The sequence below is a fragment of the Pseudopipra pipra genome, chromosome 5 (genome assembly GCF_036250125.1).
Source record: "Pseudopipra pipra isolate bDixPip1 chromosome 5, bDixPip1.hap1, whole genome shotgun sequence".
NCBI lineage: Eukaryota > Metazoa > Chordata > Aves > Passeriformes > Pipridae > Pseudopipra > Pseudopipra pipra.
Genome location: NC_087553.1, coordinates 68,151,796 through 68,178,427, shown reverse-complemented (window position 1 = coordinate 68,178,427; position 26,632 = coordinate 68,151,796). Strand labels below are relative to the sequence as shown.

The 26,632-nt window shown below is 42.4% G+C and overlaps 1 protein-coding gene across 2 annotated transcripts in view; it reads left to right on the top strand.

Moving 5' to 3' along the window:
* The window catches only part of ELAPOR2 (endosome-lysosome associated apoptosis and autophagy regulator family member 2), a 102,030-nt gene that overhangs the window by 43,842 nt on the left and 31,556 nt on the right, over positions 1–26,632 (top strand). Inside the window, exons 2-4 of one of the 2 annotated variants that reach the window (XM_064656452.1) lie at positions 8,604–8,724; positions 24,230–24,425; positions 25,123–25,270. In XM_064656452.1, the coding sequence (XP_064512522.1) occupies positions 8,604–8,724; positions 24,230–24,425; positions 25,123–25,270 (465 nt within the window). The remainder of the gene's footprint in view (positions 1–8,603; positions 8,725–24,229; positions 24,426–25,122; positions 25,271–26,632) is intronic. The other variant, XM_064656453.1, reaches the window with a different exon arrangement.

Sequence of the window (26,632 nt, the reverse complement as noted above, 5' to 3'; positions counted from 1 at the left end):
TGATGTTGTGTTACATGGGAATGCGCTGTCCTTACAAACTGTCTTCAACAAATCATATGATAAATACGTAGTAGATGTATAGCACAGTAAATGCAGTTTCTCGGAAGGACACAGCCAGCCTTTTGTCCCAGCCATGCTCTCTGAAGCTCTTTATATGTTGAAATGGTATCTTTGGGGCTGTGTTTTTTAACACATAAACCCTGCACCCCCATGTGTTTCTCCTATCTCTTGTGCTCAGCTTCCTTGCTGATGATAACTGCTTCATTAGCTGTCTGATGAATGGTCTGTGCACATTAGCATCATTTTATCTGGCCAATAACTAAGAGCTTTACTCTGCAAAGCTGTGCAATATCCATCACTGAGGGGTTTCTAAGAGGTTGGGCAAACCTCTGCCAGGAATGGTTTAGGTGTGGAGGGATTAAGTGGCTTCTGAAATGCCCCTCTACCCCTGCTACCTCTTACTTTAAAACCCAGCCTTAGTAATAGCACATGATTTCTATGACAAGCATCTCTGGGAGGCTCAGTGGAGAGGTGGGAGCCTTGTGGACTGGAATCTGTTCAGAGGCTGCACCAATATATTCAAAATGGCAATGGCAGCCCAGCAAGCCACAGCTGGCTGAAGAGGTAGAACACGAAGGACTTGTACTACCTAACTTCAGATGTCTGTGTGGAAATGAGTGTGTACAAACTCTGCAGCTGTGGAGGGAAGAAAGGGATACAGTTCACATGCCCTACTCTGAACATTTGAGATGTGCTGGAACCACCTCCTGGTCTTCTCTTTCATGACCATCATCCTATGCTGCAGCCTGTTGACCAAGGGCAAAGGAAATCCTTGGACCTGGTTAGTATGAGAGCTCAGTACCTCTGTCATTTCCAGTGGGACACCATATTCATCCAAACACTTTTCCATCGGCTGTTTTTTCTAAACATTTCTAAGGGATGTCTCTGTCTTCCTCCTGCTGACAGAGCTGCTCATGGCTCTCTGAACTTCACCCATCATTCTGCAGAGAGCTGCCCACTGCAGGTCACTTCATTCACTGGGTAGGACTAGACATTTGTTTTAACACATTTGGGTTAGAATCCTGGTAATTATGTTTAAACAGGTTATAAAAAATATACTGAAAATGTCATTTATTCTGATTCCTTGCAAATATTGATGATATACTTTTGCTGAATTCTGGCTTTCATTCAGGAAACCTCTTCAGTTCATCTTGCATTTGCAGATGGCTTTGGCAGTGTTCCAGCCTCGGCTTCTGGTGCTTGAAAACTAGTGCTTGAATTAGGCTCAAGATGCAAGTAGCCTGATTTTCAGAAAGTCTGAATACATGCAGCTGCCTCGTGAAGTTCTAAGTAATGAAATTAGGGCTGGGATTCTCACTGCCAAAAAAACCACAAATGAATTAGGAGTTCAGAAAGAGAAATGTGGCAGAATACATATAAATGTCTTTAGGAATTTGGGGATTTAGGAAGCCTGGCTCGAGTTTTCAGCTGAAAATCACTGATATAAGTAATTTCAAAGGAGATTAAAGATGACTGTATTCTTGTTGGGGAGAAGTGTAGAGCTGGGCATTAGGTCTGAATGAGCGTTGTCACAGAGCCCTGCTGGCAGACAGATCTGCTGCTCACTCATGGGCTGGGGGTGATAGGAGCACAGAGAGGCAGCAGGGATATTTGGCGTATAATTAGAAATAATGAGCATGGTAAAAGAGGAGGAAGGGCTAGAAGCCCAAAACTAATGAGAAATGGGAACTTGCATCTCCTCTTTCAGAGCCTGAAGTAGAAGTGACTGATAGGCAGCCCTTGAAAGCTCTGGAGTAGTCTCAAAGTGTTGAAAGCGTAGTCCCTGAGTGTGCTACTGCTACGGATGCCAGACACGGGAAACAGCCACGCAGGGAGTTTGCCATGTCTCTGCAGTCTTTTCAGATAACGTGTCTTGGTGTAGCAGAGAAGTGAAAATATTGACTCATTTTCAGTGTGATTAGTCTGGGGGAATCACAGTGAGGTTGGATTCCCCTCTTATCTCCTCCTTTATTCATTCTCTCCTTAAAGGGACTTTTATTTGTGAGGAGGTTTAGATTGTTGTTTGGTTTTTTTTTTGATAAATACACAGCTAATCCCTGTTGTACATGTAAATATAGACAGCACATAGGTCTGTAAAGATTATGGATGCCCCTTTTGGCAAGCAGTATCTTTTAATAGCATTGTGTGCAGTTAATCGGATTAAGCAAAACTATCAGTGGAACAAGTAGTCCAAGTTCAGGAAAGGAGTAAGTGACAGATCCCTTGAGAGTTGTTGGTTACCAATATTGGGGAAGGTTGCATAGAAGATTTTTTTTTTTTTAGCTAATTGGTGTTTGGAGTTGGAAAATAACAGGAGTAGAGCAAGATGCTAAATGGCAGGAGAGTCTTGCCATTGTATTTCACAACATATATGGTAAATGTTTATTGCTCCTGGGCTTCATCCAATGTTTTCTGCTCAGATCAAGTGTTCAGTGCATTGGGAACCGGTTGCAAGGACATGTGCCTTCTCTGCCCTTCAGTTCTGATTAAATGGTAAGCAGTGCAAGGCATCTCCCATGTAGGTGAAAGGAAGGAATGAAAAAATTGGTGTAGAGAAATAGGAAAGGCATTGAAGAGGGTGTTGCTCTTTGTCATGGAAAAAGCTCATTTCTACAGGGGGTTATGTGGGAAAAAACCCTTCAGTCAGTGGAGAAGAAAACAATACTTCTAGAGTTTCAGAAATGCCCTGAAACAGGCATTTACTTTCAGACAGAGGATCTGTGCCCTGGAAATGTCAGACAGCTGACAACAGTCAGTCAACTGTTGTAAAGGACCATATGATGCCTAGCCCAGATGGAGAGGTCTGCACTGGAATCATCTGGCATTACATGCACTGGATCTGGGGACCTGGGCAAGGAGGAGCTCGCAATGCCACTTAAAGTGAAGACAAGAATTGTATAAGAAGGGGGGCATTGGTGCTGGAGGACACACTGGGTGGGATGTGCCTTGCTGAGGTGCTGCTCAGTCAGCTCATGGTGTGCTGGGAGCTAGAGAAGTGCTGCAGGGCAGGAGGTGTGGGTGTCCCCAGGGAGCCAGGAGGTGTCTGCTGGAGGTTGGCACAGGACACGTGCGAGGGTGGCAGACACACACCATTGATCCCATATTGATGCTTTTTGAACATAGGACACTGGAAAAATTCTGTCACTTTTTCCTACCCCTGGCGCAGCTGTGACCAGTGCACCATCTCTCTGATGTCATGTGCTGACACAAGGGCATTGCTTTTGTACACGGTGTCCTTCAAAGCTAGTGTGTGTACGTCAGAGAGTTTCTCATAACAGCTTTGCATGGTAGTGCAGGTGTGATTTCACTAACTCTCCAAGAACAATAAAGCAAAATTCAGCACAGGGTAAAGCGAACACACATTCTTTTTTTTTTTTTTTTTGGTGGCATTTTTCAGGTTACTATTAACCTTTCATTTGAAATTTAATGCTGAGGACTACATATTGATCCTGAGCGGCTTCTTGGAACAGCATCAATTTTCCATTTACAAAACTGCTTTTTTTCCAAGCTTAACCCTATATGGGATGTTGTTAATTTTTTCCTGAGAGACACTTTCCAATGGAAACTTACTTTCTGGGTCTGAAATTCAAAGCAGTTTTGCCAAAACCTAAGGATTAAGAGAAATAGAAAGGAAATGCTATAGGAAATAACAGCTGAACTGGGGGAGGGACACATTTAGAAGATTAAGTCTAAGTGCAGAAAAGTAATTAAAACAGAGTCAGAATTACAGTTAAAATTAAAACAGGTCTGTGGCCAAATTTATAGATACCACATGTCTGGATGATAGTGGGAAAAAACATTGAAAACAAAATCAGAGTAGTAGCTGGCAACAGATAACATCTGGGAATGGATTTGACATGAAATTCATTTCAGAGAACTGGTGGGTGAAGAAATTTCTCAATCATGGTGTTTGGAACTAGGTGATCTTTAAAGTTTCTTTCAACCCCAACCATTCTATGATTCTGTGAAGAAATCCCAACACAATTCAATGGCATTTTTCCATGAGAAGCAGAGATGTTGTAAGTGTTCCACGGTGCTGAGAAGGCTCCACTGCCAGCCTTCTGTATTTGGAAATTCAAATTCCTGATGCAGATTAGAAGCACTTAGCCCAGTAAGCCAGAGTTAATGGGCAATTCCAGTGCCTGCATTCATCATGTGTGCTTGAAGGTGCTGGTGCTGCAGTCAAGATGTGCTTCCAGCTCATAGGGATGGACCTGAGCTACACTGGGTGCTGAGGATGTCACCATGGCTGCTAAACCAGCTTGAGATGCTGGATCATTTAGCCAAACCACAGCTCCATGAAGTTATATTCATGCACTATAAGAAGCCGCGCTGGTTAATTTGAAGCTGGCCAGTGGTGCAGCTGAAGCTGTGAGCTCCTGCCATGCCTGTGATCCAGCACAGATGTATTCTGCTTATAAAGGATAGATACAGCTGAGCCCTCAGCGTTTGTTTCACAGAACCATAGAATGGTTTGGGTTGGAAAGGACTTTAAAGATCATCTTGTGCCAAACCTTGTGCCATGGGCAGGGACACCTTCCACTAGATTGGGCTGCTCAAAGCCCCATCCAACCTGGCCTTGAATGTTTCCAGGATGGGGCATCAACAGTTTCTCTGGGCTACTTGGGCAATCTGTGCCAGTGCCTCCCCACTGTCACAGTAAAGAATTTCTTCTGTATGTCTAACCTAAATTTCCCCCCTTTCAATTTGAACCCATTACTCCTGGTCTATCATAATTTGTGATGAAGAGTTTCTAGGTAAAGAGGTAAAGAGTTTCTAAAGGAGAAGAAGAAGAGGGAAGAGAAGGTTTGGGAAGGTTTGGGAAGGTTTGGGAAGGTAAGGTTTGGGAAGGGAAGGTTTGGGAAGGTTTGGGAAGGGAAGGTTTGGGAAGGTTTGGGAAGGTTTGGGAAGGTTTGGGAAGGGAAGGTTTGGGAAGGGAAGGTTTGGGAAGGGAAGGTTTGGGAAGGTTTGGGAAGGTTTGGGAAGGAAAGAGGAGAGGAGAGAGGAGAGAAGAGGAGAGGAGAGGAGAGGTTCGGAGAGGTTCGGAGAGGTTCGGAGAGGAGAGGTTCGGAGAGGAGAGGTTCGGAGAGGTTCGGAGAGGAGAGGAGAGGTTCGGAGAGGTTCGGAGAGGAGAGGAGAGGCACAGCTGGAACTAAACTTGGCTAGGGACTTGAAAAATAACAAGGGTTTCTTTAGGTACAGGGGAAAATAAAGGAAGATAAAAAAATCTGTACTGCCCCAATGAGAAAAATAAAGACCTGGCTGCAACTGACATAGAGAAGGCTGAGGTACTCGACACATTTTTTGGCTTCAGTCATCACTGACAAGTGTTCCAGTAACACCACTCAGGAATGATGGGGAGGGAATCTATCATTGATTGTAGTGATAGGACATGGGGGAATGGCTTTAAACTGAAGGAGATTAGTTTAGATTGGATATTAGGAAGAAATTCTTTACTGTAAGGGTGGCAAGGCTCTGGAGCAGGTTGCCAAGAGAAACTGTGGGTTCATCATCTCTGGAAGTGTTCAAGGCCAGGTTGAATGGGATTTTGAGCAACCTGGTCTAGTAGAAGGTGTTCCTGCCCATGCAGGGGGGTTGGAACAAGATGATCTTTAAGGTCCTGTCCAGCCCAAAGCATTCTGTGGTTCTATGGTTCTGTGATTCTAAGATGATTGCATTGGTAGCTGGCAGAGATTTTTGGAGCTATGTGTGCATGTGTGTGACCAAGGGCAAAAATCAGTTTGAAGAGTCTTCAGTACAGTTGATTACCACAGGAACAACCAAGTCCATGGAGTCATTATCAGACATAAAACCGAGTTGAAAGTCAGATAGAAAATGAAAAACCAAAAAAACCCACCCCTGCTCCTCTTCCAGAAGAGAACTGAGCACAGCAGGGAAAAAGGTAATGGAAAGAGACTGTGTGAGAACTCTGCTGTACAACATTTGTAAGTCTTGTGACTCCTTTGTGGACATGGCTGCACAGGGATGGGGTGGTCAGAGGGAAGGGCATCTTTTGGGTCCATCTCTACAGAAACCTCATTTGACTGGTCAAAGTTGGAGAGATTTCCATGGAAGGATGGAAACCTGACTCGTCTGCCTGAATGTGGAAGGAGAGAACACTTTTATCCTTCATAATTTTAGTTACTGTGCTGAATTTTGAATCTCTGGTGATAGTTGACCGATACCCAACCAGTAGAGGGGACGTTTCTGCACTGCGTGATGTGTCCCTCACAGCAGCACCCCTTCTGAGACCCATTCTGGCTGCAGAGGGATTGCATGCTGGCTAGACAGCACTGAAGTGTGTTTTGAGAGGGTGACTACGAGAGCAACCTGGATTGTTGACACCAAACTGCTCTCTGTAATTTTTTTCACCTGATATTAGATAGAAAATGGGTCTGAACATGAGTCAGATTCAGAGCATTTCAATATCCTTTCCTTTGCTTCAGTCTTACATATTTAACAGATTTTTTTTTCTTATGTCATATGAACTATGAGATGGATCTATTACAGGTGTGTCATTTATGTATTCTGGTTGCCTTATAGGCAGATTTCATACCAAGATGATTCAGGACTGTTGGTTTTTTTTCTATTCCTGGAAGATTGCATAATGAGATGAAAGTGGAGGAAATACGTATTATAATTGAATATATTTGTAGAGTTGGGAGTATGTTATATTGCATTTGTAGATCTGGGTTTGATAGTATCTTCTAATGCCTTGATTTTTTTTTTTCTGGAGACAAGTAGTTTTCCTTTCCACTGTGCTATGAGTTAGGTTTCTAAACTATCGATTGTACTAGAAAGACAATTATTGAGCCATCAAAATATTAATTCCAGAGAAATCAGATTATTATTTGCACTGGGATGCAAAATAGCAAAGGCTTTAATGATGTTTAGGTAGAACTTTATTAACATCTGAATATCTCTGGAGAGCTATGGTAACAGTAGGAGAAGTATTAAACTCAGTGTTGTTTGCTTTTCTACAAGTAAATGAAGAGAATTGCAAGTCTTCTCCATGTGAGCCAGCTGAATATTTGCAGGAATTAGCTCATCTATATCAGAGCCAGCATGGACAGACCCTTATCCATCTGATTCCCATTCTTCTGCTCCATCATGTGCTGCCTCATAGGTAAGGTTCACTGTAGTGACAGTGAGCTATGCCAGCTAAAGAGCTCTTCTGCTTGTGCCTTGGGCTGTGGACGTGTCCACTGCCTCCCCCTCCGTGGCTCATGGCCATCCCTGCCAGGAGAGGACAGTTAAATTGAAAGGAACCAACCAAAGTTTATGGGTCCCCCACACCAGTCTGCCCCAAAGCTTCATAAACACCGAGCCTGTGGCTAAGTTTTCCTCGGTCCCATGATTTTGTGTGTTATTTTTGCAGGCCATGAAGGGATGTGCAGTGTTGGAGGTGGGGTTCCCCTGAGGAAATGGAGAAGACTCCATCCAAATTAAGTGGCTAGTTTCCCTCTGTAGCCAGTGAAGAGGAAGAAGTGTTTCTAGGATGTATTATCTCCTTGTCCCCTCTGCAGAAGGCATCTAAAATAGTCACAGGGACAATGTTTTCCTTTCATTGACCGCAAAGGGAGCTGGAGGTGGCCTTGCCCACATGAAGACATCTCACGGAGCTTGCCAGGATGTGTAATTTTAACATAGATCTGTTCCCTCTAGAGAAAGTTAATCACCATTTCTACCAGGTTCACCCAAACTCTTTCTTGATACCAAGTTGCTTGAAGAATGAGATGTTCCTGAAGTTTATTTTAATAGTACAATTCTGGGCTATGAATTTGAAAACAGCGCTATAAACACAAAACTAAAAATGTAATTAAATGTGAGTCTAGATTGTATGTGGGATCTGAATCAATACTATTAATAAGACAAATAGCTAATATTCTTTCCTAGCTAATGCTAGGAAATTTCATACTGCTTTTCATTTAGTCTGCTCAGGGCTTATCTCAGTCATAGGGACTGATCTCCCCTCACACCACCATTCTGCCTTGAGATAATCCTCAGAGTTGGGCCTGGATGGCATTTTCAGAGGTATCTCAATACTGGATTTATCTCCCCTAATTTGCCTGGGCTACCTCTGAAACTGATGAAGAGGGAAAGGCACTCTCAGAAGGTGAATCATCTCAACCATTTTGGACATCCAGCCTATCACAGGATGACTTGTGTATGGCTTGCTCCATTGATCAAAGCAGAAGCCTCATCAGCTACTGTAGATCAGACACAGAAATTTGGGATCAATCCTGCTCTAAAAGACAGGGGAAAAAAAATCCAGTGGAATCTGTGTCCTGCCTCTCAAGTGTTTTTGCAAATCCCACATTCTGCCTTCGCATGTGTGCTGCACAGCACCTGGTGTGCTCTGTGCTTGCTCTGTGACGATACACGGTCATCATCAAAACAGAAAGAGCGCTGCACAGTATGTTCTACAACAACTACTTCCTTTCTGGTTTAATTATAACTGAGTTTGCTACTCCAAGTCTTGATTAATGAGCTCAATATGCAAATGTTATGATGAAACTGAAACTCTTTGTAATTGCTTGCAGACAGATTACCACTTCGAGTACACAGAGTGCGACAGCAGTGGCTCCAGATGGAGGGTGGCTGTCCCGAATCCGTCAGTGGAGTGCTCTGGACTACCTGACCCCGTGAAAGGGAAGGAATGCAGTACGTTGTGCCTTTTCATTTCACAGATTGTTACTGGCTTTTTGTGCTATTTACCCTTGTAGGGTTTCTTAGCTCTGTCACTGACGTCCTGAGTGTCCCTGAGTTAGTTCTTCCCCTCCAATCCTTCTTCCTGTCTGCTGGGGCTGTGGAGCAGGGATTGTCTTTGTAGTGGAGCTGTGCAGCTCACTGTCTGCTACAGGTGCCCTTGTATGCTAATTCACAGACAAAGCATGTCTATGACAACACCCCTTGAAGAGATGTAGTTGCTTGTCTTGAGCTGCTCCGTTCTTAAGTTCTGTAGCTCTCCAGTTCATTTGTAGCTGTATTGGCAAAAATGGTGACCAGGAGTGGTCAAATTATATTTGCATAGTGTCCACATTCTTGTTACTTTCATTATTTAGCTAATTAATAAACTGCATGCGTAAGGAATGGTAAATGTCTTATTTACCTGAGTTATTTTCATGATGAAGCTCCTGCATGTTATTTATTTATGTATTTGTTTTTAACAATTTAGAGTGTTTTCATATCACTTGGTTTTGCACTTTTTTTTTAAAACGTTGAAACGCTTCTTTGCATCTGGAAACATAAGCGAATTGCTGCTCTGCAAACATATCCCTCACTGTTTTGTAGCTTCCCAGACTGAATGCTCTTTTCCGTCACAGTCCCTTGCTCTACTAATTCTCTCCACAGTAGATTCTAGCAGTAATAGGTACCAGGGGGTATAAATTGTCATATCTGACAAACAGAATGAACAACGGCAACATCCTTTTAGCTCTACTCCTCCTCTAAAGGTTTATTGTTCATTTCTTTATGACATATGTTCCAGTGTGAGGCGCATAAATTTTTTTCTGTAGCGGTGTTGGATCACTGGAAGGTTTCTGACTGCTTGCAAGCATCACAGAATCATAGAATCGTAGAATCAACTGAGTTGGAAAAGACCTCTGAGATCATCAAGTCCAATCCTTTATCCAACACTGCTGTGGTTACTAGACCATGGCACGAAGTGCTTCATCCAGTCTCACCTTAAAACCTGCAGGAACAGTGAATCCACCACCTCCCCAGGCAGCCCATTCCAATATCTGAGTACTCTCTCTGTAAAAAATTTCTTTCTAGTATCCAACCTAGTTTCTCATAATTTGGGAATGTGTCATTCCTGATATTTGGGTTTAGTTTCCGAGGTTTTAAATGTGGAATCTCAGTATATCCTTAGGATGTGCTTTTTCAATTACAGAAATAGAGAGCTGAGAATCACCTCTGGTGATCCCATAATTCATCCCCCAGCCCAAATAGCTGTAGTGGCAATGACTGTGTCACTCATGGCTGACGTTTGGCTGGACTGTTTTCATGGATCTCTCGTGATGAAGAGCCCAGAAGCTCTCTAGATTTTTGCTCGTCTATTTTGTTCTTTTCATTTTCCTTCCTGTTAAAGATTTTTCTGCTATTGAATCTCCTTTTTATACTTCAAGCCTATTACTTTTTGCTGCCTGCACTGTAAAGGAGCAGACAGTTTTATTTCTTCTGCTGCACAACCACTTTTGATGTACCCTGGAGTACATAGGTATAACTCATTTTTTCTGATGTACATTACTTCCTCTTAAATCTTGTGATAAATGGTTTAAGATCCAGCAATATTACACTCTCCTGGACTTTCTGCTACAGATTTCAACAAATGGTGCAGTTCCCTCTTCATCTCATCTTATTTGTGTGTCTTTCTGGTCTTAGATCAATTCCAAAGAGAATTCAGCTGTTTTATAACAATAGATGAATTTCTGGCTTCTTGATACCTGTCACCCTGCTTGACCAGGTGAAAACTTTTCCCAGTATATGGGCTGTGAAATTATGCACCAAAGTACAGGATTCTGTTAAATACGCTGGAAAACTCATCTCGGTAGATGCTTCTCCTCCTTGTAGTGTTGCTGTTAATTCCCATGGGAATTCAGCTTGTTTGAGAAGCAATCAGATATTTGACTTTTTTACTGAAACCTTCAGGTCTCATCTCTGTGGGCTCTTCTGAGTGCAGAGGTGTTAATGTAGTTCTATCTTTTTTTTTTTTTTTTCTGTGTCTCTAGTAGATTAACTGGCTTCAGGGGCTGTCTGGCTATGTTCTGATGGCAAAAGTAATTTTAGGTTTCTCATCGCTTAGTCTTTCACCCTTTACTTGAAGAACAACCAGTCTTTCAGCCTGAAAACATGAATCTGTCAACAGCAGTCAATCACTGCAGGAATGTGTTGGGAACACCTCTCCCATTCAGCTTGGCTGAATACTTTTACTGCAAAGTATTTGAACCAGTGTAGAGTTTGGCTGACAGTCCATTCTTAAATGGGTGGGATATACTGGAAGAAGTGGTTTTTGAAAACTGACTGCCATACAGCTCTCTGGATTTTTCACATGAGGATCTGTTGTTGATGACAAGTTGTGTTGAAAATGCTGACAGGCATGCTGACTTGTTATATTCTCTAAGCTGCTGGCTTCTGGCTCATTTGACAACACAGCAGCTGGATCAAGGACATCTTATACTAAAAACATGAATTTCTGCAGCCTGAGGAATACAAAAGTTCTGTATCTGAGGCTGCTACAACTCATGTTCTCAGTAGATTGTGTACAGAGTGAGATTTGTGCTACAAACTTGGCCAGAGGTTGCATACATATCTCACATGAATGGCTCCTTGAGATGCCTTCCTTCTCTCATAGGTCTACTGCTATTTTATCTCAAAGTCTATCAAGAAATGCCATAACTATACCATATCTTCTGAGGTGAGTCTTTCTGGACATTCTACAATTTCTTTCAGATTCTCCTACATCTTGTAGGTCCTACCCTATGCCAGGCCATATGGCATTTGGTAGAGTTCTGGAGTTTCCTTGGATGCCCAAGGAAACCCTTTCAGTCCTTCAGCCTGCAGAATCAGGGTCCAGGGTGTAATTACCCCAGGTAGGATGACTTCTGGCATTTGAAATTTGTTACCTTCAGAAGTTTTGTTTAACATCTATTAGTTCTGAGATATACCAGAGCCAACTATGTCACTGCTCTTAAGAGAGGGTTGCAGTTGTACAGCAGTTGCAGTTGTACAGCAGTTGCAGTTGTATAGCACTAAGAGCTCTTAGGGCTTTTTTTTGTCTCCTTGAGGTTGGCAGAGCCCTCAGTGGTCCTTGGTGGCTGTTAGGACACACCATATTTGGGGAAATCTGTATGAGAAAGTGTTTCTTTTGGGAATACATCTGCCATCACTGCTGATTTCACAATGTTTGCAGTTGTTTTCATCTACTCAGAAATGCCTGCCATTTGAGAATATCTGCCACTGCTCTTTACTGCTCCCTGAAAACTGAAGTGACGTGCAGGCTGTCATTAATTTTGAATCCTGAGAATACTGTGCCAACCTCTCCTTATTCCAAATGCTCAGCAGTCATTCTCTTTAAATTGTGCCTTTGAAGGATGGTATAACAATATGTTGAATGTCTCCCTTTCTGTAAATACATCCAGACTGTGGTCTCCAGTGGAGTGGAAAGACAATTGAGATTGCTAAAAACACCTTAGCTCATGTGCTTCTGCAGCAATTGAACTGTGACACCAGAGCTCAATTGGTGTCTTGAGGTGTGCTCATTTTCAGGATGCTGTGTTTTACTGCATTTCATTTGAATGAACCCGTTTAAAATTAGGTTGGATACTTCTGTGCTCCACTACATTTTGGAGAGCACGCTGACCTGCAAAGCACAGCTGACTGTGACCCGCTGAGCACGACTGCCAACACTCCCTGAAAAGGCTGCAGTCTCTGAAACCTGGCAGGATTCTGCCCTTTTTTTTTTTTGACCCTTCATAAACTTAATCAGTAAAGTTTACCTGCAGGGAAGACAGAGTCCTCTGAGAAATAGTCAGGGGTTCACAGTAGAAAGGGCTGTCATATTTGGACTGCTTTGTGACCTGGGTATTAGAAGAAAGGTTTTTTTGCCTTTATCTTGCCATGAGCACTGAGCGGTGTGATCACCCATTGTCCCCTCCTACTACCCTGCCCTCCACATCTCTCCCATTCAGATGGTAGGTGGCAAGAAAGAAGGAACCTCACATGACACGTTTGTGTCATGCAGTGCAAGTGACCCAGATATGTGAGGGAAGCTGCAGTAGCAGCTCTGCAGTTGCAAGGCACTGGGATAACATACTCCTTTCTATATTTCACTTCCTTCTTTTTTTCTGATCTCCTTACCCTACGGGGCTTCAGCCATCACTGCTTTCAGACCCTGCATTAGGTTGTCAGCCTGCATTTTGCCATTCAGCATGGTGTGATCCCTCAGTGCTCAGTGCTCATGAGACCAGGCTTTCTCTGGACATGCCCTGGTGCAACCACACCAAGCTCCCTGGTCACATCTCTCAAGTTTGTGTTTGTATAGAGGTGAGTCATATTTTTGATGCTGCCACACCATGGTTGCAAGGGTTCCTGTGAAGAGATACGTTAAAAGTGCAGAAGAGATCTTGGCTACAAAAAAGACAATATTTATTACTCCTAGAGCTACTCTGTGCAGCTCCCCTCTGCTTCCCATTTAAGATGTCCCCTCCAGGCATCTTCTCAGTACTGTTCTGAAGGTAGGGAACATACATGGAGGCGGGGGGTGGCAGACAGAGAGCCTCCCTCAGCAGAATCCAGACCTCTGAATCACTCTTGACAGTCGGGAATGTGCTTTACTAATTTGGTCTCCTTCATTTTTAATTACCACAGATCTCCCTCTGATCTCCTCATGAGTCTGATAACAGGAAGGGAATTTAACTGCTAAGGATCACTGCCATCAGGGCAGTTGCTTGGCTTTTTAAATGGAAAATATTGATGGCAGTCCAAGGGAGCAGTTTGCTTTCTGGGCTAAGCCCTTTCCTGCACCCCCTTTATGGCTGGTTATCTCTGGAAATCCACTGCTTTGGTGTGGGGCTGTAGGCAGTGTCTAATGGGGACTTTTTGGGGGTTGGCAGTGGGAGCAGCACTTGGCATCATGCTCCTGCTGACACTGCACTGCAATCTGTTGTGGTGGCCACCATCAGGCTTTTCTGCCAGCCTGACCATATGCTGCCTGTTTTACACTCAAATTAAAAGTCTGTATTTGGAGTTTTCCTTCCTTCCCTGTCTCACTTCCTTCCTCTCCACCTTCCTTCACTCAAGTACAGCCCAGATACCTGGTTCAGACTGTGCCCTTAATGTGCCCAGGGGCACTGATATGCTCATGTCAGCAAAGTTTGTGACCAAAAAGACCTTAAAGGGTTCACATTTTGACCTCAAATTCTTTTAGAATGTTTACACTCTTATTCCAAAGAATATAAGTAATTTTTTGTCATCCTAAGCAAGACTAGTTTGAACCTTATTTCATATATATCTGTTCATTTTAATGGTCTGTGTGGATAATAAAGGAACTATAGTGAGAATAACAGAACATTTTTAAAAGGAGTTGAATTTGCCATGTTCAAGGGAAAAAGCGAAGGTAGAGTCACTGTTATAGTTGTCATCCAAATGCCAATTATAATCAGGGAGATTCTTTAGGAAGGGAGACAAAAAAAAATATTGATAATATGAAATAACTTGAGCAAATTATCAGAACAGGTTGCCTAGGGAGATGGTGGAATCACCATTCCTGGAGGTGTTTAGAAAAGGTCTAAATATGACACCTGGGGTTATGATTTAGCGGTGGACTTGGCAGTGCTGTGTTAAAAGTTGGACTCAATGATTTTAGAGATCTTTTCCAACCTTAATGATTCTGAGATTCTGTGATTGAAAGTATGATGCCATGGAGTTATTAATGGCTCTGCTTGGTAAAGTGCTCCTTTACCTGGTGCCATTAAGAGGGGAGCAACTCCTTTGAAATCAGAAGTGTGCTTCAGTTTAGAAGTGAGTTTTGTGAGCCTGTACCAAATGGCAAGCATGTGAAAAGCTCCACTGCAGAAAATAGACTGTCCTTAATTACAATGAACTTTATTGGGGTCTAAGAGCAAAATTTGACCTGATTCATTGCTACTGAGTTGTGTTTGTTGAGTGTATTCTGACTTGTGTAATCTGCTCCCAGGATACCACAGGAGGAGATACAGATCTTCCTGCTAATTGCAGACACAATTAGGGCAAATGACCTTTTTAAGTCTGTAGGTTTTATAACAGTTTAAGGCAATTCAAGGAACCTGCAGGAGTTTCAACATTCTTCTTTCATAACAGAAAACTTCAGTAGAAGGTTTTGAGTTCGATGTTCTCTCAGTCCCTGGTAAGGTTGGGTATCCCAGTCAGGTGGCCTCCTCCTAATTCCCCTGATGTCAGTGGGCATCTGCAAATTTTCTATGCACATACGTATCTGTTTAGAATATAATACAAAATAAATGTTAAATGTCTGGCAAAGCCTGTGTGCTTGTGTTACAGCCTTCTGAAATAAAGTTTACATCTGTTCATTGTCAACTAGATTTGCATTCACGCAAACTCTGTGTAGGCTTTGTGCTGAAGAATTGGCTCTTCCAGAGTGTTATTTAGAATTTTGAAATTTGGCTGCTGAAGAAAATAGCAATGATATGTTTTAGCAGTTTCTTTAATGTTTGCATCGTTGCGCATATAGATGTGAACATGCATACAAATACTCCCATGAGAACGGTGCTAATTATTACACAGTCACATTTGTTTATATTTCAAAAGAGTTTGTTATGTAATAAGAATATGTTATTATCACCAAAGTGTCATTCTGCTTATATATGAATGCATGTCAGAATGATTTTTCTTAGGACTTAAGTCCAGAGTTACAGCCTCTTGAAGCAAATGTGAATCCTAACATACTGTCAGAGGGTTTTCCTCCTTTTTTGTTTGATGTTCACTGAGGATTATTTTCTGGTCTCATCTGGATTTTGAAATGGTTGGGATTTCTTTGTTTGCACTGAGGAGAGGAAGTACGGTGATCAGCACAGCTCTGAGGACGAGTTATATTCATTCTCATTTTTTTAATCATGGTTTGAAAGCACTGGATCCTTCTCTTCATCATCCTTGATATACTAACATTTTTTTCATTTTTAATGTTATTCAGACATTGCTTCTTTGGGTATTCACCTTGGAAGAAACAATGAGGTCAAGCTATTCATGGCTTCTGCTGTTTAACTGTGTCATTTAGATGTGACATATGCACACAGATAAACTTATGTATGGTGACTGATGCTGCTGGGTATCCTGAGCTGTGCGAAAGTACTATTTTGAGACAATGTTCAAAAAATGTATGCAGAAGGTCTCCCCTTTCATTCCTCCATCCTTGAGATTGCTCACTCAAAGGTATATACTGGTCTCCTCCTTCATTTTGACTTACACCTTCCTTTCTCCTCTCTATTTTGAACAGTCATATGGCTTCCATGAAGCTGCCTGTCAACATCTGAGTCATATGTAGAAGGCTGATCTCTCAGAACTAAGTATCAAAAAAGTGGAAATCCAGGAAATCTGAGGATTTCTTGATATGCCATAGATTTGGCCCTTGGCCTGTCATGCATTACCAAGCTATTAAGGATGTCTGATAGTAAAAAAACACAATATAACTGTCTCTGGAGCCACCTCTCACATGAACAGCAAGATGTCCAAGAAATAGATTTTAAAGTCATGGTCACTTTTTACAGATCACTTTTGTGTGCATGGCTGCAAGACCAGGCAACTCAATTTTACCTGTGTTTTTTGTATCCTTAGAAAAGTTTTTATATCTTTTCTGAAAGAAAAAGGAAAGACTTTCGAACTAGAGCACACTATGGAGGGGACTAGCACACAGCAGCAGGGGCTGCTCTGAGGAACACTATGAAGCTGAGGAATTAATGCAGGGCTGCCATGTAGCAAAGCTGTTCAGCCAGCAGTGGTGTGCACAGCACAGTTTGAGAGTCACTGCTAAAAGGCTGTGATTTAGCAAACCACTCAAGCAGATGTTTATTCCTGTTCTTATTCCTGTCCTTGCTAATTCATGTTCCTAACAAGCCAGGTAGGTCAGTCTTATTGATGGCATTAGGTTTCTCACCTGGACTGAGGCTTGAGGCTACATTTTGCCATGGCATTTCTATGTGGATATATTCCTAATGTGGACTGATACCCTGAGAGATACCCCAGTTTTACAAGTATTTTTTTCCAGAATTTCTACTCTATGCGTGAGCACGACACTGTCTTTGCAGAACAAGTGCCATTGTTGGCTTTTTGAAGCATAGATTCTTTTAGGTAAATAGTTAAAAAAGCTGAAGAGTTTACACTGAACCCACAGAATTTAATTCCTGGAGAAGAGTTACTGGGAATTGTGTGTATTGAGACTCCCAAGACAAAGGATGACCTTAGTGTATTTTGATGAATTCTTCACCTTGTTTGTGTACACAATGTAATTAAATAAGTTAAAGAGAGATTCTTCTGAGTCACTGATTTCTCTTTCAATGGGGAAGCAGCTGGCAAGACCTTGAGATTTGTTATCGCTTGGTAGAGGGAGGAGAGGCGAGGATTGTGTGTGTGTGTGTGCAGAGGACATATCAAATGGCACTAGAAGTCATTTGTACCAGAGACTTTGCCTGATGAGCAATCAAAATATGCCTGTGGAGTCAGTAGGACCTGGACAGCTGCTCACTCACCTCGAGGTCTGTTTCCTGCCATGTTGTATTGGATCAACCCATCGCACATGTCCAATGCTGACCCAATAGGATAGTTGTTGAAACCCTGTCAACAAATGTTTTCCAACTCCTTGGTGATGGCTGTCTTCCTCCACTGTACACCCCACTGCCATGAATTGATTGAGTATTCCCATTCCAAACCACACCTTTCAGTGTCTGAATGATGCAGTAAAGTGATAATGAAAATGTCCTACATGCCAGGCCAGCTGGGAAAGAGGTGACCTGGAAAAAGCATTGCTCTATTTCGTAATTTTTTGGATAAAAGGAGACATTATTTCTTCTTAAGAAAATGAAGGATTTCTTCCACAGAAGGTACTCTTTCTCAAGTTATATCAGACTTCAGTGTGATCACATTTCAAACCCAAACAGCCTAGACAGACTTTTTTTACCTTAAATTAAGATTCAGTCTGGTTCCTAGTAACACATTGGGATATAATGAGTGAAGAAAATGAACATCAATTATTCACAGTCTATTGGAGAAGCCTCATATAAATTATTCACAGAAGACATTCTGAAGCTGGTGAGATTATAGGAAACATTAATAATGAAGCAATGATTTCCTCTCATCCTTCGGCTTTGTTTTTTTTTTTTTCTCATTCTGTATTTTGGTTGGTCCTTGGTTCCATGTTATGTGGACCCTGATGTCCCAGAGTGTCACTGAACAGCCTCTATGTACTTGTCCTTGGCCACAATTTCCCCTCCAGGCTTGTGGCATGTGTCGCACAACAGCTGTTCAGAGGGACAATTGCCTGATGCTGCCAACCTCATATTTCCTTTCTGAGCTACAATTTTTACCTGTGCCCATGGGAGGCTGAGACAATTCAACCCAGACTCTGCCTTCAGGAGATGGCAGCATCGCACCTGAATCCCAGATGGTGACGCTTTGGATGAACAACATAAGACTGGAGAGGTGAGAGATGGAAAAGCAGTGTTTGAGATTATTTTTGCTTAGTATTTTCATTGGTTTCTGTAGGATTGCTCAGTTGTTATCCCTTCTAATGTTGTCACAATCTGGTAAAATCCAGTCCTGTGTCTTTTTTTTTTTTTAACTGTAATACATTGAGAGCCAGGGAGACACAGGATACACGTGAATGTGCACATGCTCACTGGCAACAGAATAAACAGAAGACCTAAAATAATTTAAGTTATTGTTAAGTAAGAAATGTCTGGAGAAAAATGTCTGCTGAGAAGAGTGATGGAGGTAGAAGTAGCAGCTCCAACTGGTGTGGGATGGGAAGCTAGCTGAAGGAAGGGGTAAGACTGGGTGGCCAGGGCTGCACAAGGGAGAAAAGCAATTGAATACATTATAGATTGGTGTTGTAGGATGCAGGATGTTGAGACAAGATGGAGGGTACTGAGATTTGGTTAATCTTCTGGTGAAATCTCAAATATTCTGATCCCTGTTACAGCATAGCAGTATCTGGTAGATAATCAACATGAGAAAATACTCCAGAGGAAAGTTTCAGACCTCAGGAGGGACTGAGTAGTCATATACATGTGAAGATCTACTCTGTTCGTCCAGCTATGCTCATGATAATCCTATCCTGACCTCCAGCATCAGAAAGTTAAGCAATGTGAGATTGTTTGGGTCAGTTACCAGAAAAGAAATGTGCCAACTAATATTGATTTTAGTCCACCTAAATCACCAGGAGGGCCACAGCTGTACTAAAAGACAAAATGTGACCCTGGAGCCTTGCAGTCAAAGGGCAAATGAGGCAAGCTTGTTTATGGTCTGTTTTGCCCTCTGGGGAGCTGTTTCCATGTCTGCAAAGCGATTGTAAAGTACAGTCAGATCTGCAAAGTGATGTATTGTGAGCACTCCTTGGAAGTGGTTACACAGGGGGCAGGGCTCCTCCTTCAAGATGCCCCACATCCTCAGTGGTGTGTCTCAGCAGGGAGATAAGATACCATTGATCTTGACTTGCAGAGTTTAAGAGCAGGGGGTTTAATTAGATTTGCTAGTTTGACCTCACAGGCCATTAAAATGCATTGAGCTAGGCTGATGCTGAGGCTGATAATCTGTGTTTGCCATGAGCCTTTCTTCCATATGTTGTCCAGTTGTGGTACGAAGCACTTGAGCGACAAAGGGTCCATCACATGCCATGACAGATTGCTCCAGCAATCAGTCATTCTTCCTATTAAAAATCTGTGTGTTATTTCCAATTTGAGTTTGTCTGGGTTGAGCTTCCAGAAGGTAGCTCTTCTTATGCAGTTCTCTGCTTGATTAAAGAGTGCAGCAGGATCCTGTGTTCTTTCCCCTTGGAGGTGCTTATATATTAATCAAGTTGACTCTCAATCTTCTTGTGATAAACTAAATGACTAAGCACTTCAAATCTCTCACTGCAAGACATTATCCCTAATTTAAAAACCCTTGAAAGTCCTTTTACTTTGTATTGACCTCTCAAAAATGCCAAATCACAACTATATGCAGTACTACAACAATCTTCTTCCCTGTAATACATGTTTCTTACTACACATCTCTACCTCCATATCTAAATATATCCAGAGATCTCACTAGTGCCTTTTTTGGATTTCTTGACAGTGGAAGCTCTTGAATAGTGGGTCCAGTTCAATCCTCAGGCTTGGTGCTCTCCAGGACATGTTTCAGCCCTCTGCAGGCATGGCTGGCACTCATTGCCTTCAGCATCTTGTCTTTACCTTTGACTCTGTTAAAACACACTGACTTTGAGTGGGCTCAGCCTTGGCAAAAGCCTCTCACCTGCCAATCTTAATACCATTCCTTTTCTATTTGCCTGCAGATCATCGATAAAAGTGTGGGCAGCCATCAGACTCAGTCCTGGACTGGCAGAACTGTACCCCTCCTCCCTGTTTTCTATTGACAGCCCTGTCTGACATCTGTTATTCAGGCAGTTCTTAATCCCTTTAAGATGTGCCTTACTGGTATTGTGCAGCACTACCTTTCTTCATCAGAGTGACATGCAAAACTAAGCTAACTGTATTAGAAACCCTAAGTCTATTACACCCACTCCGTCACCTTTATCAAGCGACTTGTAATCCTTTTAAAGAATGAAATGAGGCCTGTTTGACAAGACTTATACAATGGTTTCAGTGGGTATTAGTACTGTAGCTCATGACAGTTTTTTATGACGTGAATCTGGTGTCAGCTTTATCACATGAGTGTATGAATGTGTGTAGCTGCTGTGGCAGTGTCTAGGTAACAGTACTTTACAGCATCTTTTTTGTGAGCAGGACTGGTCACCTGCACAAACCACACCATTTTTTTTTTCTTCTCTATTTGCTTAAGAAAGCTACAGATATGAATCACCAATAATTGCATCAGCTCCAAAGATCTACTGAAGGCATCAGTGTATCCAACACCACAGTGTGTTGTGCTGTTCCTAACTGCTTCTGAAAATGTTTTTCCAGTTTTAAAAATGCCAATGATAGGGCAAGCCATGAAACCTTTTAATGCATGAATCATAGTTTTGTTCACAGAAAGAAAGATCACATTGTGTCTTCACAGTGTGTGTTGCTCTGTGTAATTTAATGTGTAGCACCCAAACTGATATTTGAAAGGTATAATAATAAAGTTTGCAGTCATAGAGGGAGAGGGAATAGTGATGTCCAGTTATTCAACAGATCTGTGTTCTCTGAAAATTAAGTATCAAATGCCTACACAAATGGGTTCTGGGGTTTAGGGCTGTTCACAAAGGCTACCTCTCATATGGGAAACTAATTTTTCCTCTGATGTCTGAATCAAGAGGGAGAGTTTAGTGGAGGATGAATTAGAGCACACACATAAAATACAGGATTTAGATTCCTGAAACTTCACATCGCGCCTCCTATATTTTGATGCTGTCCTTCCTGTTGGCAGCATCTTGCTTGTGTCACCCCCACATACACAGCAGTGCTGCAATAATGTCAAGTGTTTTCTGTGGTCACTGGTCAGTGCTGCACCTGTGCTCAGCTACATCTTAGTGAGATGGAGCAGCCACGAGCAAGGTGAAGTGCCAGTGCCTGGAGATGGATCATCTGTCTGTGCCCTATCCCACCACAAGTGCCTCTGACCGATTGTGGGGACACTGCCACAGCCTGCCTGTCTCCAGCTGGGACAAACGCCTGAACTGATGCTGCTTAGATTAAAGACCGCTTGCCCTGGCTTTTTGTCTCCTTGCTAGAAGACCAAGTTGTGTGACACTGTGAGACCATCTCCATGCTCATCACATGCTGTATTTCCTCCCCATCCCCCTCCAGCTGCTCTCGACCGCCTGGAACGAGACCAAATATTGCATCTGTTCCAATGTCGAAAGTGTTTTGTGTTGCCATTAGCCACGTTCAGCCCCAAATTGAACCTGGCAAGCAGCTGGCATGCTCAGAGCCAGTTTGCTTGCAGTTGGATGTGTTTTGATGGGAAATGCTGCTGCCTTTGAAATACAATTCTTAGAAGAGAGAAAGAAGGTAATTCCCCACTTGAATAAGAAAAAGGCTCATCTCTTTCCTGGAAGGTGAGAGATAGAGACCATGTCCTGTGTGGCAGTCAGTCTGATCTCTTATACCCTTTTATTTCGCTCAAATGATCAGTCTGAAAAGGGTTAAAATATATTAGTTCAGTTAGAGTAATAATCTCTGCTCAACCTCACTGCAATGGAAGAGGAGGCTCTGCTACTTTCTGCATCTTCTTTATGGCAGTGAATTGCTCATGGTTCTTGACTCCTTAGTTGAAGTTCACAACTCTGGAATGGTTAAGCAGTGCTTTCAATTTTTGCTATTTAGCTTTCTTTAAAAAAAAATATTGAAACTGTTAAAGAATTCAAATATGTCATGAGAGAGCTCACTTTTCTACTTCCCTCCCGATGGCTTCTCTCTGCACCCTTCAAAAGGAAAAAATAAAGCAAGGTTTATTAAAAATGCAAAAGAAGTGAGACAGGGCACCTTTACACATTTAAGCTGAAAAGCCGTGCAAAGTGTGGTCTCAGTTCAGACATGTGGGAAGTGCTCACTGGTTTTCTTGGAGTCTCTGGAGAAAGCTGTTTCTGACACCAGCTGCAGATACATTCTATGGCTTGAATTGAGGTCCCACAGTTACTCAGATGGGATGTTAGCTGTACTGCTGTGTGGTGTGCCACTGCCTACAGAAAACCACTTCTCCTCAGTGAGGGTGGATTTTTGGTCTGTCAGTCTTTCACAAAATCCATTGCAGCAGTATCTCCTTGTGTATCCTCACCCCAACATCTGTCTCTGCCTGGGTTCTTTCTTGGTCCACTTTCCCTCTTGGTCCACTCATCAGTGAGCAACAGGCTTAGAAAGCTGTTGGCTTGAAGTCCACTGGTTCAAGTTTAGAGTATGCTGGTATGACCAACAGGGAAAAATTATCCTTTGGCAGATCTTTCCATTAAATGGACCTTTTACCTGCTTTCCAGTGCCACTCGTCAAGGGCAATTACACAAGGAAATGCTGCAGGACCTGGAACAGAAATGGGAGCTTGAACTGTTAGTTGGATTCAGACGGAAAATGGTGTTATTCAGCCATGAGTTTATCAAAGTACTTACAATCAAACAAGTTTTTCTGCACATAAACATCAGCACATCTGTGGAACCACATTTGCTGGGACTGCAGCAGGCATTGGTTATTTTGGGCCAGTTTCACCACTTTGGCTGGCAGTGTGGTCTCATCCTGCAGTTTCCCAGGCTAACGAGTTTATGTCTGTCAAAGAGAGTGTATGAAATATCTCTCACTGTGCAACGTGGCATGTGTGAAACAGTAGAAAAACCCACTGTTTCTTGGGATGTGAGTTGTGTGTGTTGCTCTGAATTCTATTTCGGCTAGACTGGCATAGTTAAGTTTAAAAATCTGCAAGCAATGTAGGAAGTACTATGTGCTGCAGAAAGTGCTCATTTGTTTTCCATTCAGGATGTTGAGTCTCAAAGAGGACTTGATGGGGGCAAGTGGGGTGGCCTGCCAGTGAAATGAGTGTCCAGGTAGGAGTTACGATTCCTGGCACAGGCAGGGAACTCTGTGGGCATACAGGACTTCAGCTGCTGTCCAGGTTTCTTCTACATAATGAGAATAATCTTCTCTTGGCAGGCAGAGGGGTAATCAGGGGGCTAGAGGGCATACAGTCATTTGGAGGAAATAATTTTAGAGACATCAGTAAAAAAGACACTGTGAATATACCTCTTAATTATACTTCCTCTAATTACACAGGTTTTGAAAACTGTCTTTGCTGTGCTGACAGCCAGTGGTTATTTTCTCAGCATGTTAATGTCCCCCCAGTCAAAGATCCTCATCTGCTAGACAAAGACCCATGGGTGATCTTTTCCAAGACCACCTGGTCTATCAGGCAAGATGTTAGAGGCTTTGTAGACAGTTCATGTGAGGAGAAACATGGAGAGACCCTTGTTACTCTCAGTGAAGGTTTGTAGTGTTGTATTACCATCAGTGTACTGCTGTACACCCCTCTTAGCTGCCATACGAGTGGGTGAGACAAGTCTGTTCTGGCTTTCAGGTACCAGTGATTTTAGTTAAGCTCAAGGTGTAACAGTTGGGTGATCAAGGTTGAGGAGAACTGTGTTATAAGTCCTCATTTTTGCAAAGTGCTTTTGGACACAGTCTGTCAACAGAGATTTTGTTTCTAAAATCTTATTTTGCTAATAGAGACAAGCTGCAAATCAAGAACCATCATTTGGGATTTGGTTTCAGTGCTGCCACATCAGTGAAAAACATGTGAACATCTCACCAGAAAACTGGTGAACATCTCAATTTTGCAGCTGATAGTTGCTAGTTCAGCTGTTGTGTTCGTGGGACTGGCACATTCTATTTGGTTCCCTTTAGTGGCAGTTCAATCTTAATTAAGCAAGTGGCAGAAAAATAATGGAAATTAATAAGGATTAATGTATCCATTCATGTGTTGTAAATGATTGTCTCCCCAGCTTTCTCCTGTGCCTCTGGTGAGTACCTCGAGATGAAGAACCAGGTGTGCAGCAAGTGTGCGGAGGGGACCTACTCACTGGGCAGTGGGATCAAATTTGATGAGTGGGATGAGTTGCCAGCAGGATTCTCCAACGTGGCGACTTTCATGGACACGGCAGTTGGCTCATCTGAAAATAAAGCCGACAGCTGCAACAAGTAAGAAGTTCTGTTTGCATCTGGGTTACACAGCCATGGGTAAACCTGAGACAGCTCAGGAGCACAAAGCTGCTTAATGACTCATCTAAGCTCCCCAGAGGGTAACCAGCCCTACTAATGGCAAACAAGAGAGGCTGGGAGGTGAACTTTGTAGCCATCTCTTTGCTGTCGACATGGTCTCCTTGGGCTCATCAGCAGCTAGCGAGTCTAAGACCAGCCTGGAGCTGCTCTTATTTGTAGCTGTAAAGCTCCAGGGTCATGGCATAGTAAATGTGGCTAAAAGGTCCTTTTACAGCCTATTTAGAGACCCACAGTGGTTGCAGAAGGCTGTTTCTGAGTATAATTGAAACTGTATTGAACTTGTGGATAATAAACCTTTCTTATGTAGGCTGGGTCCTCAATTTTTTGTACCATATTCTTTCACAAGCACAGTTTTAATGAAAAGTATCATATTTTATATTATTCATGTAACATATAAACATAAAACCAGATATAAAATACAATTACTATATCTATTATATCTATTAGAGTTGAAAAATAAATGGTAATCCTGTAATGAATTAATAAATTCACTGTAGTTATCTGTTGTGGCATTCTGGGTTCTTTATTATGTAACATGTTTTTGTATGGTAGTGTAAGAATAGTTTCCTCAGTATCTGTGATCTCAGTTGAGGCTTGTTTTGTTTATGTTCATCAGCTCTTCATGGACGCCTCGAGGGAATTACATCGAGTCAAACAGGGATGATTGTACAGTTTCCCTCATCTACGCTGTGCACCTGAAGAAATCCGGTTCTGTCTTCTTCGAATACCAGTATATTGACAACAACATCTTCTTTGAATTTTTTGTAAGGCCTTTCACATGGTGAATCCAACCTTATATTGTAAGAATTCAACCCAGATAAAGACCGTTAGAAGCAGATTTACCCCTCTTTACATTCCCCGTATGCCCACAGCTTGTTATTGCTGAACAAGATAAAAAAACCTTCTTCTCTTTCAGTCACTTATGCTGTCTTGTGGTATTTATCTCATCTTCAAAACTCGGGCAGAACTGATCATATCCTGCCATGCGCTGAGATTTTTCCATTAAGGGTCACGACTGCCCCAGTTAGTCCAGCCTTTTGCAAGACAGTTATTGGTGAGAGATGCTTCACGTTTGGGGGTGTTTGACTTGAGATGTTAAAAAGGGGCTTAATGTTTAAAAAGACTTCTTCCGAGGTAGTAGTATGTGGAAACCTTAATTCTGATTTTAGGTGAATTCGTATCCTAGTAATTACAACAAAAAGAAAACCAGGAGAAATTCACATGAATTTCAGTAGAAATTAGGCTTTGAGGATGCATCTGCACTGGGAAATGAAGGGGCTGGGGATCATCAGCTCTTAACTGGGAGCAGCCTGACTGGGCTTGCACCATGCTGTACCCAGATTGCTAAAACAGTCTGATCAGCAGCAGCCAGAATGGGGAAGGCAATCCTGGTCTGCCCACATGGATGGACTGGTTGTGGTCCAGGGAGCCAGAGGGTTCCCAGTGCCAGTATCTGCAGTGTGGTGTATATGTCCCACATTATTGAAGTGCTTTGGAAGGTTCCACTGACACCTGTATTGCTGTCCTTGTCATGTTGTACCTGTCATTTGGGAGAGAAAAAAATGTAACGGGAGGACAACTCAGAGAGGGAGATGACTGGAAATTTTCAGTCTCCTCTGTTACTGCCTCTGTATCTGTCTGACAAACTGTTTTTTTATCTGAAAAACACAGCTCATGGTACCCCACAGGAGTGAGAAGTCTTAGCTGATGTTGGTTAATATTTCTTGAAGTCTGGAGAAAAGTGCAAAGTATCCTTACTCTTAGTAGAGCTGGGAAAGGAGGACAAAATTGCGTGTGATAGATTGCTGTTGCACTTTGATAACAGATAGTGCAGGCAAGGCTGTTAGCCATTTCAGTTTTATATTAGACTACTCTGCCTCTTTCATAGGGAGAAAGCTGCAAATGTACTCTCTGTTGTCACATGAATGTGCCAGGATTATGAATCCCAGCTCCAGTTGCTTGACTGACTGACAGATCTGCTCCTGCAATGGAGCAGATGTATTGTTTCTCTGAGGGCTGGCTTTGAAAATGGCTTTTTGATTATTGCTTTTATCCATATCCCACTCATTCACCTCCTCTAAATTTATCATTCCTTGTTCAAAAAGCAGTGTCTGCAGAGTGGTGCA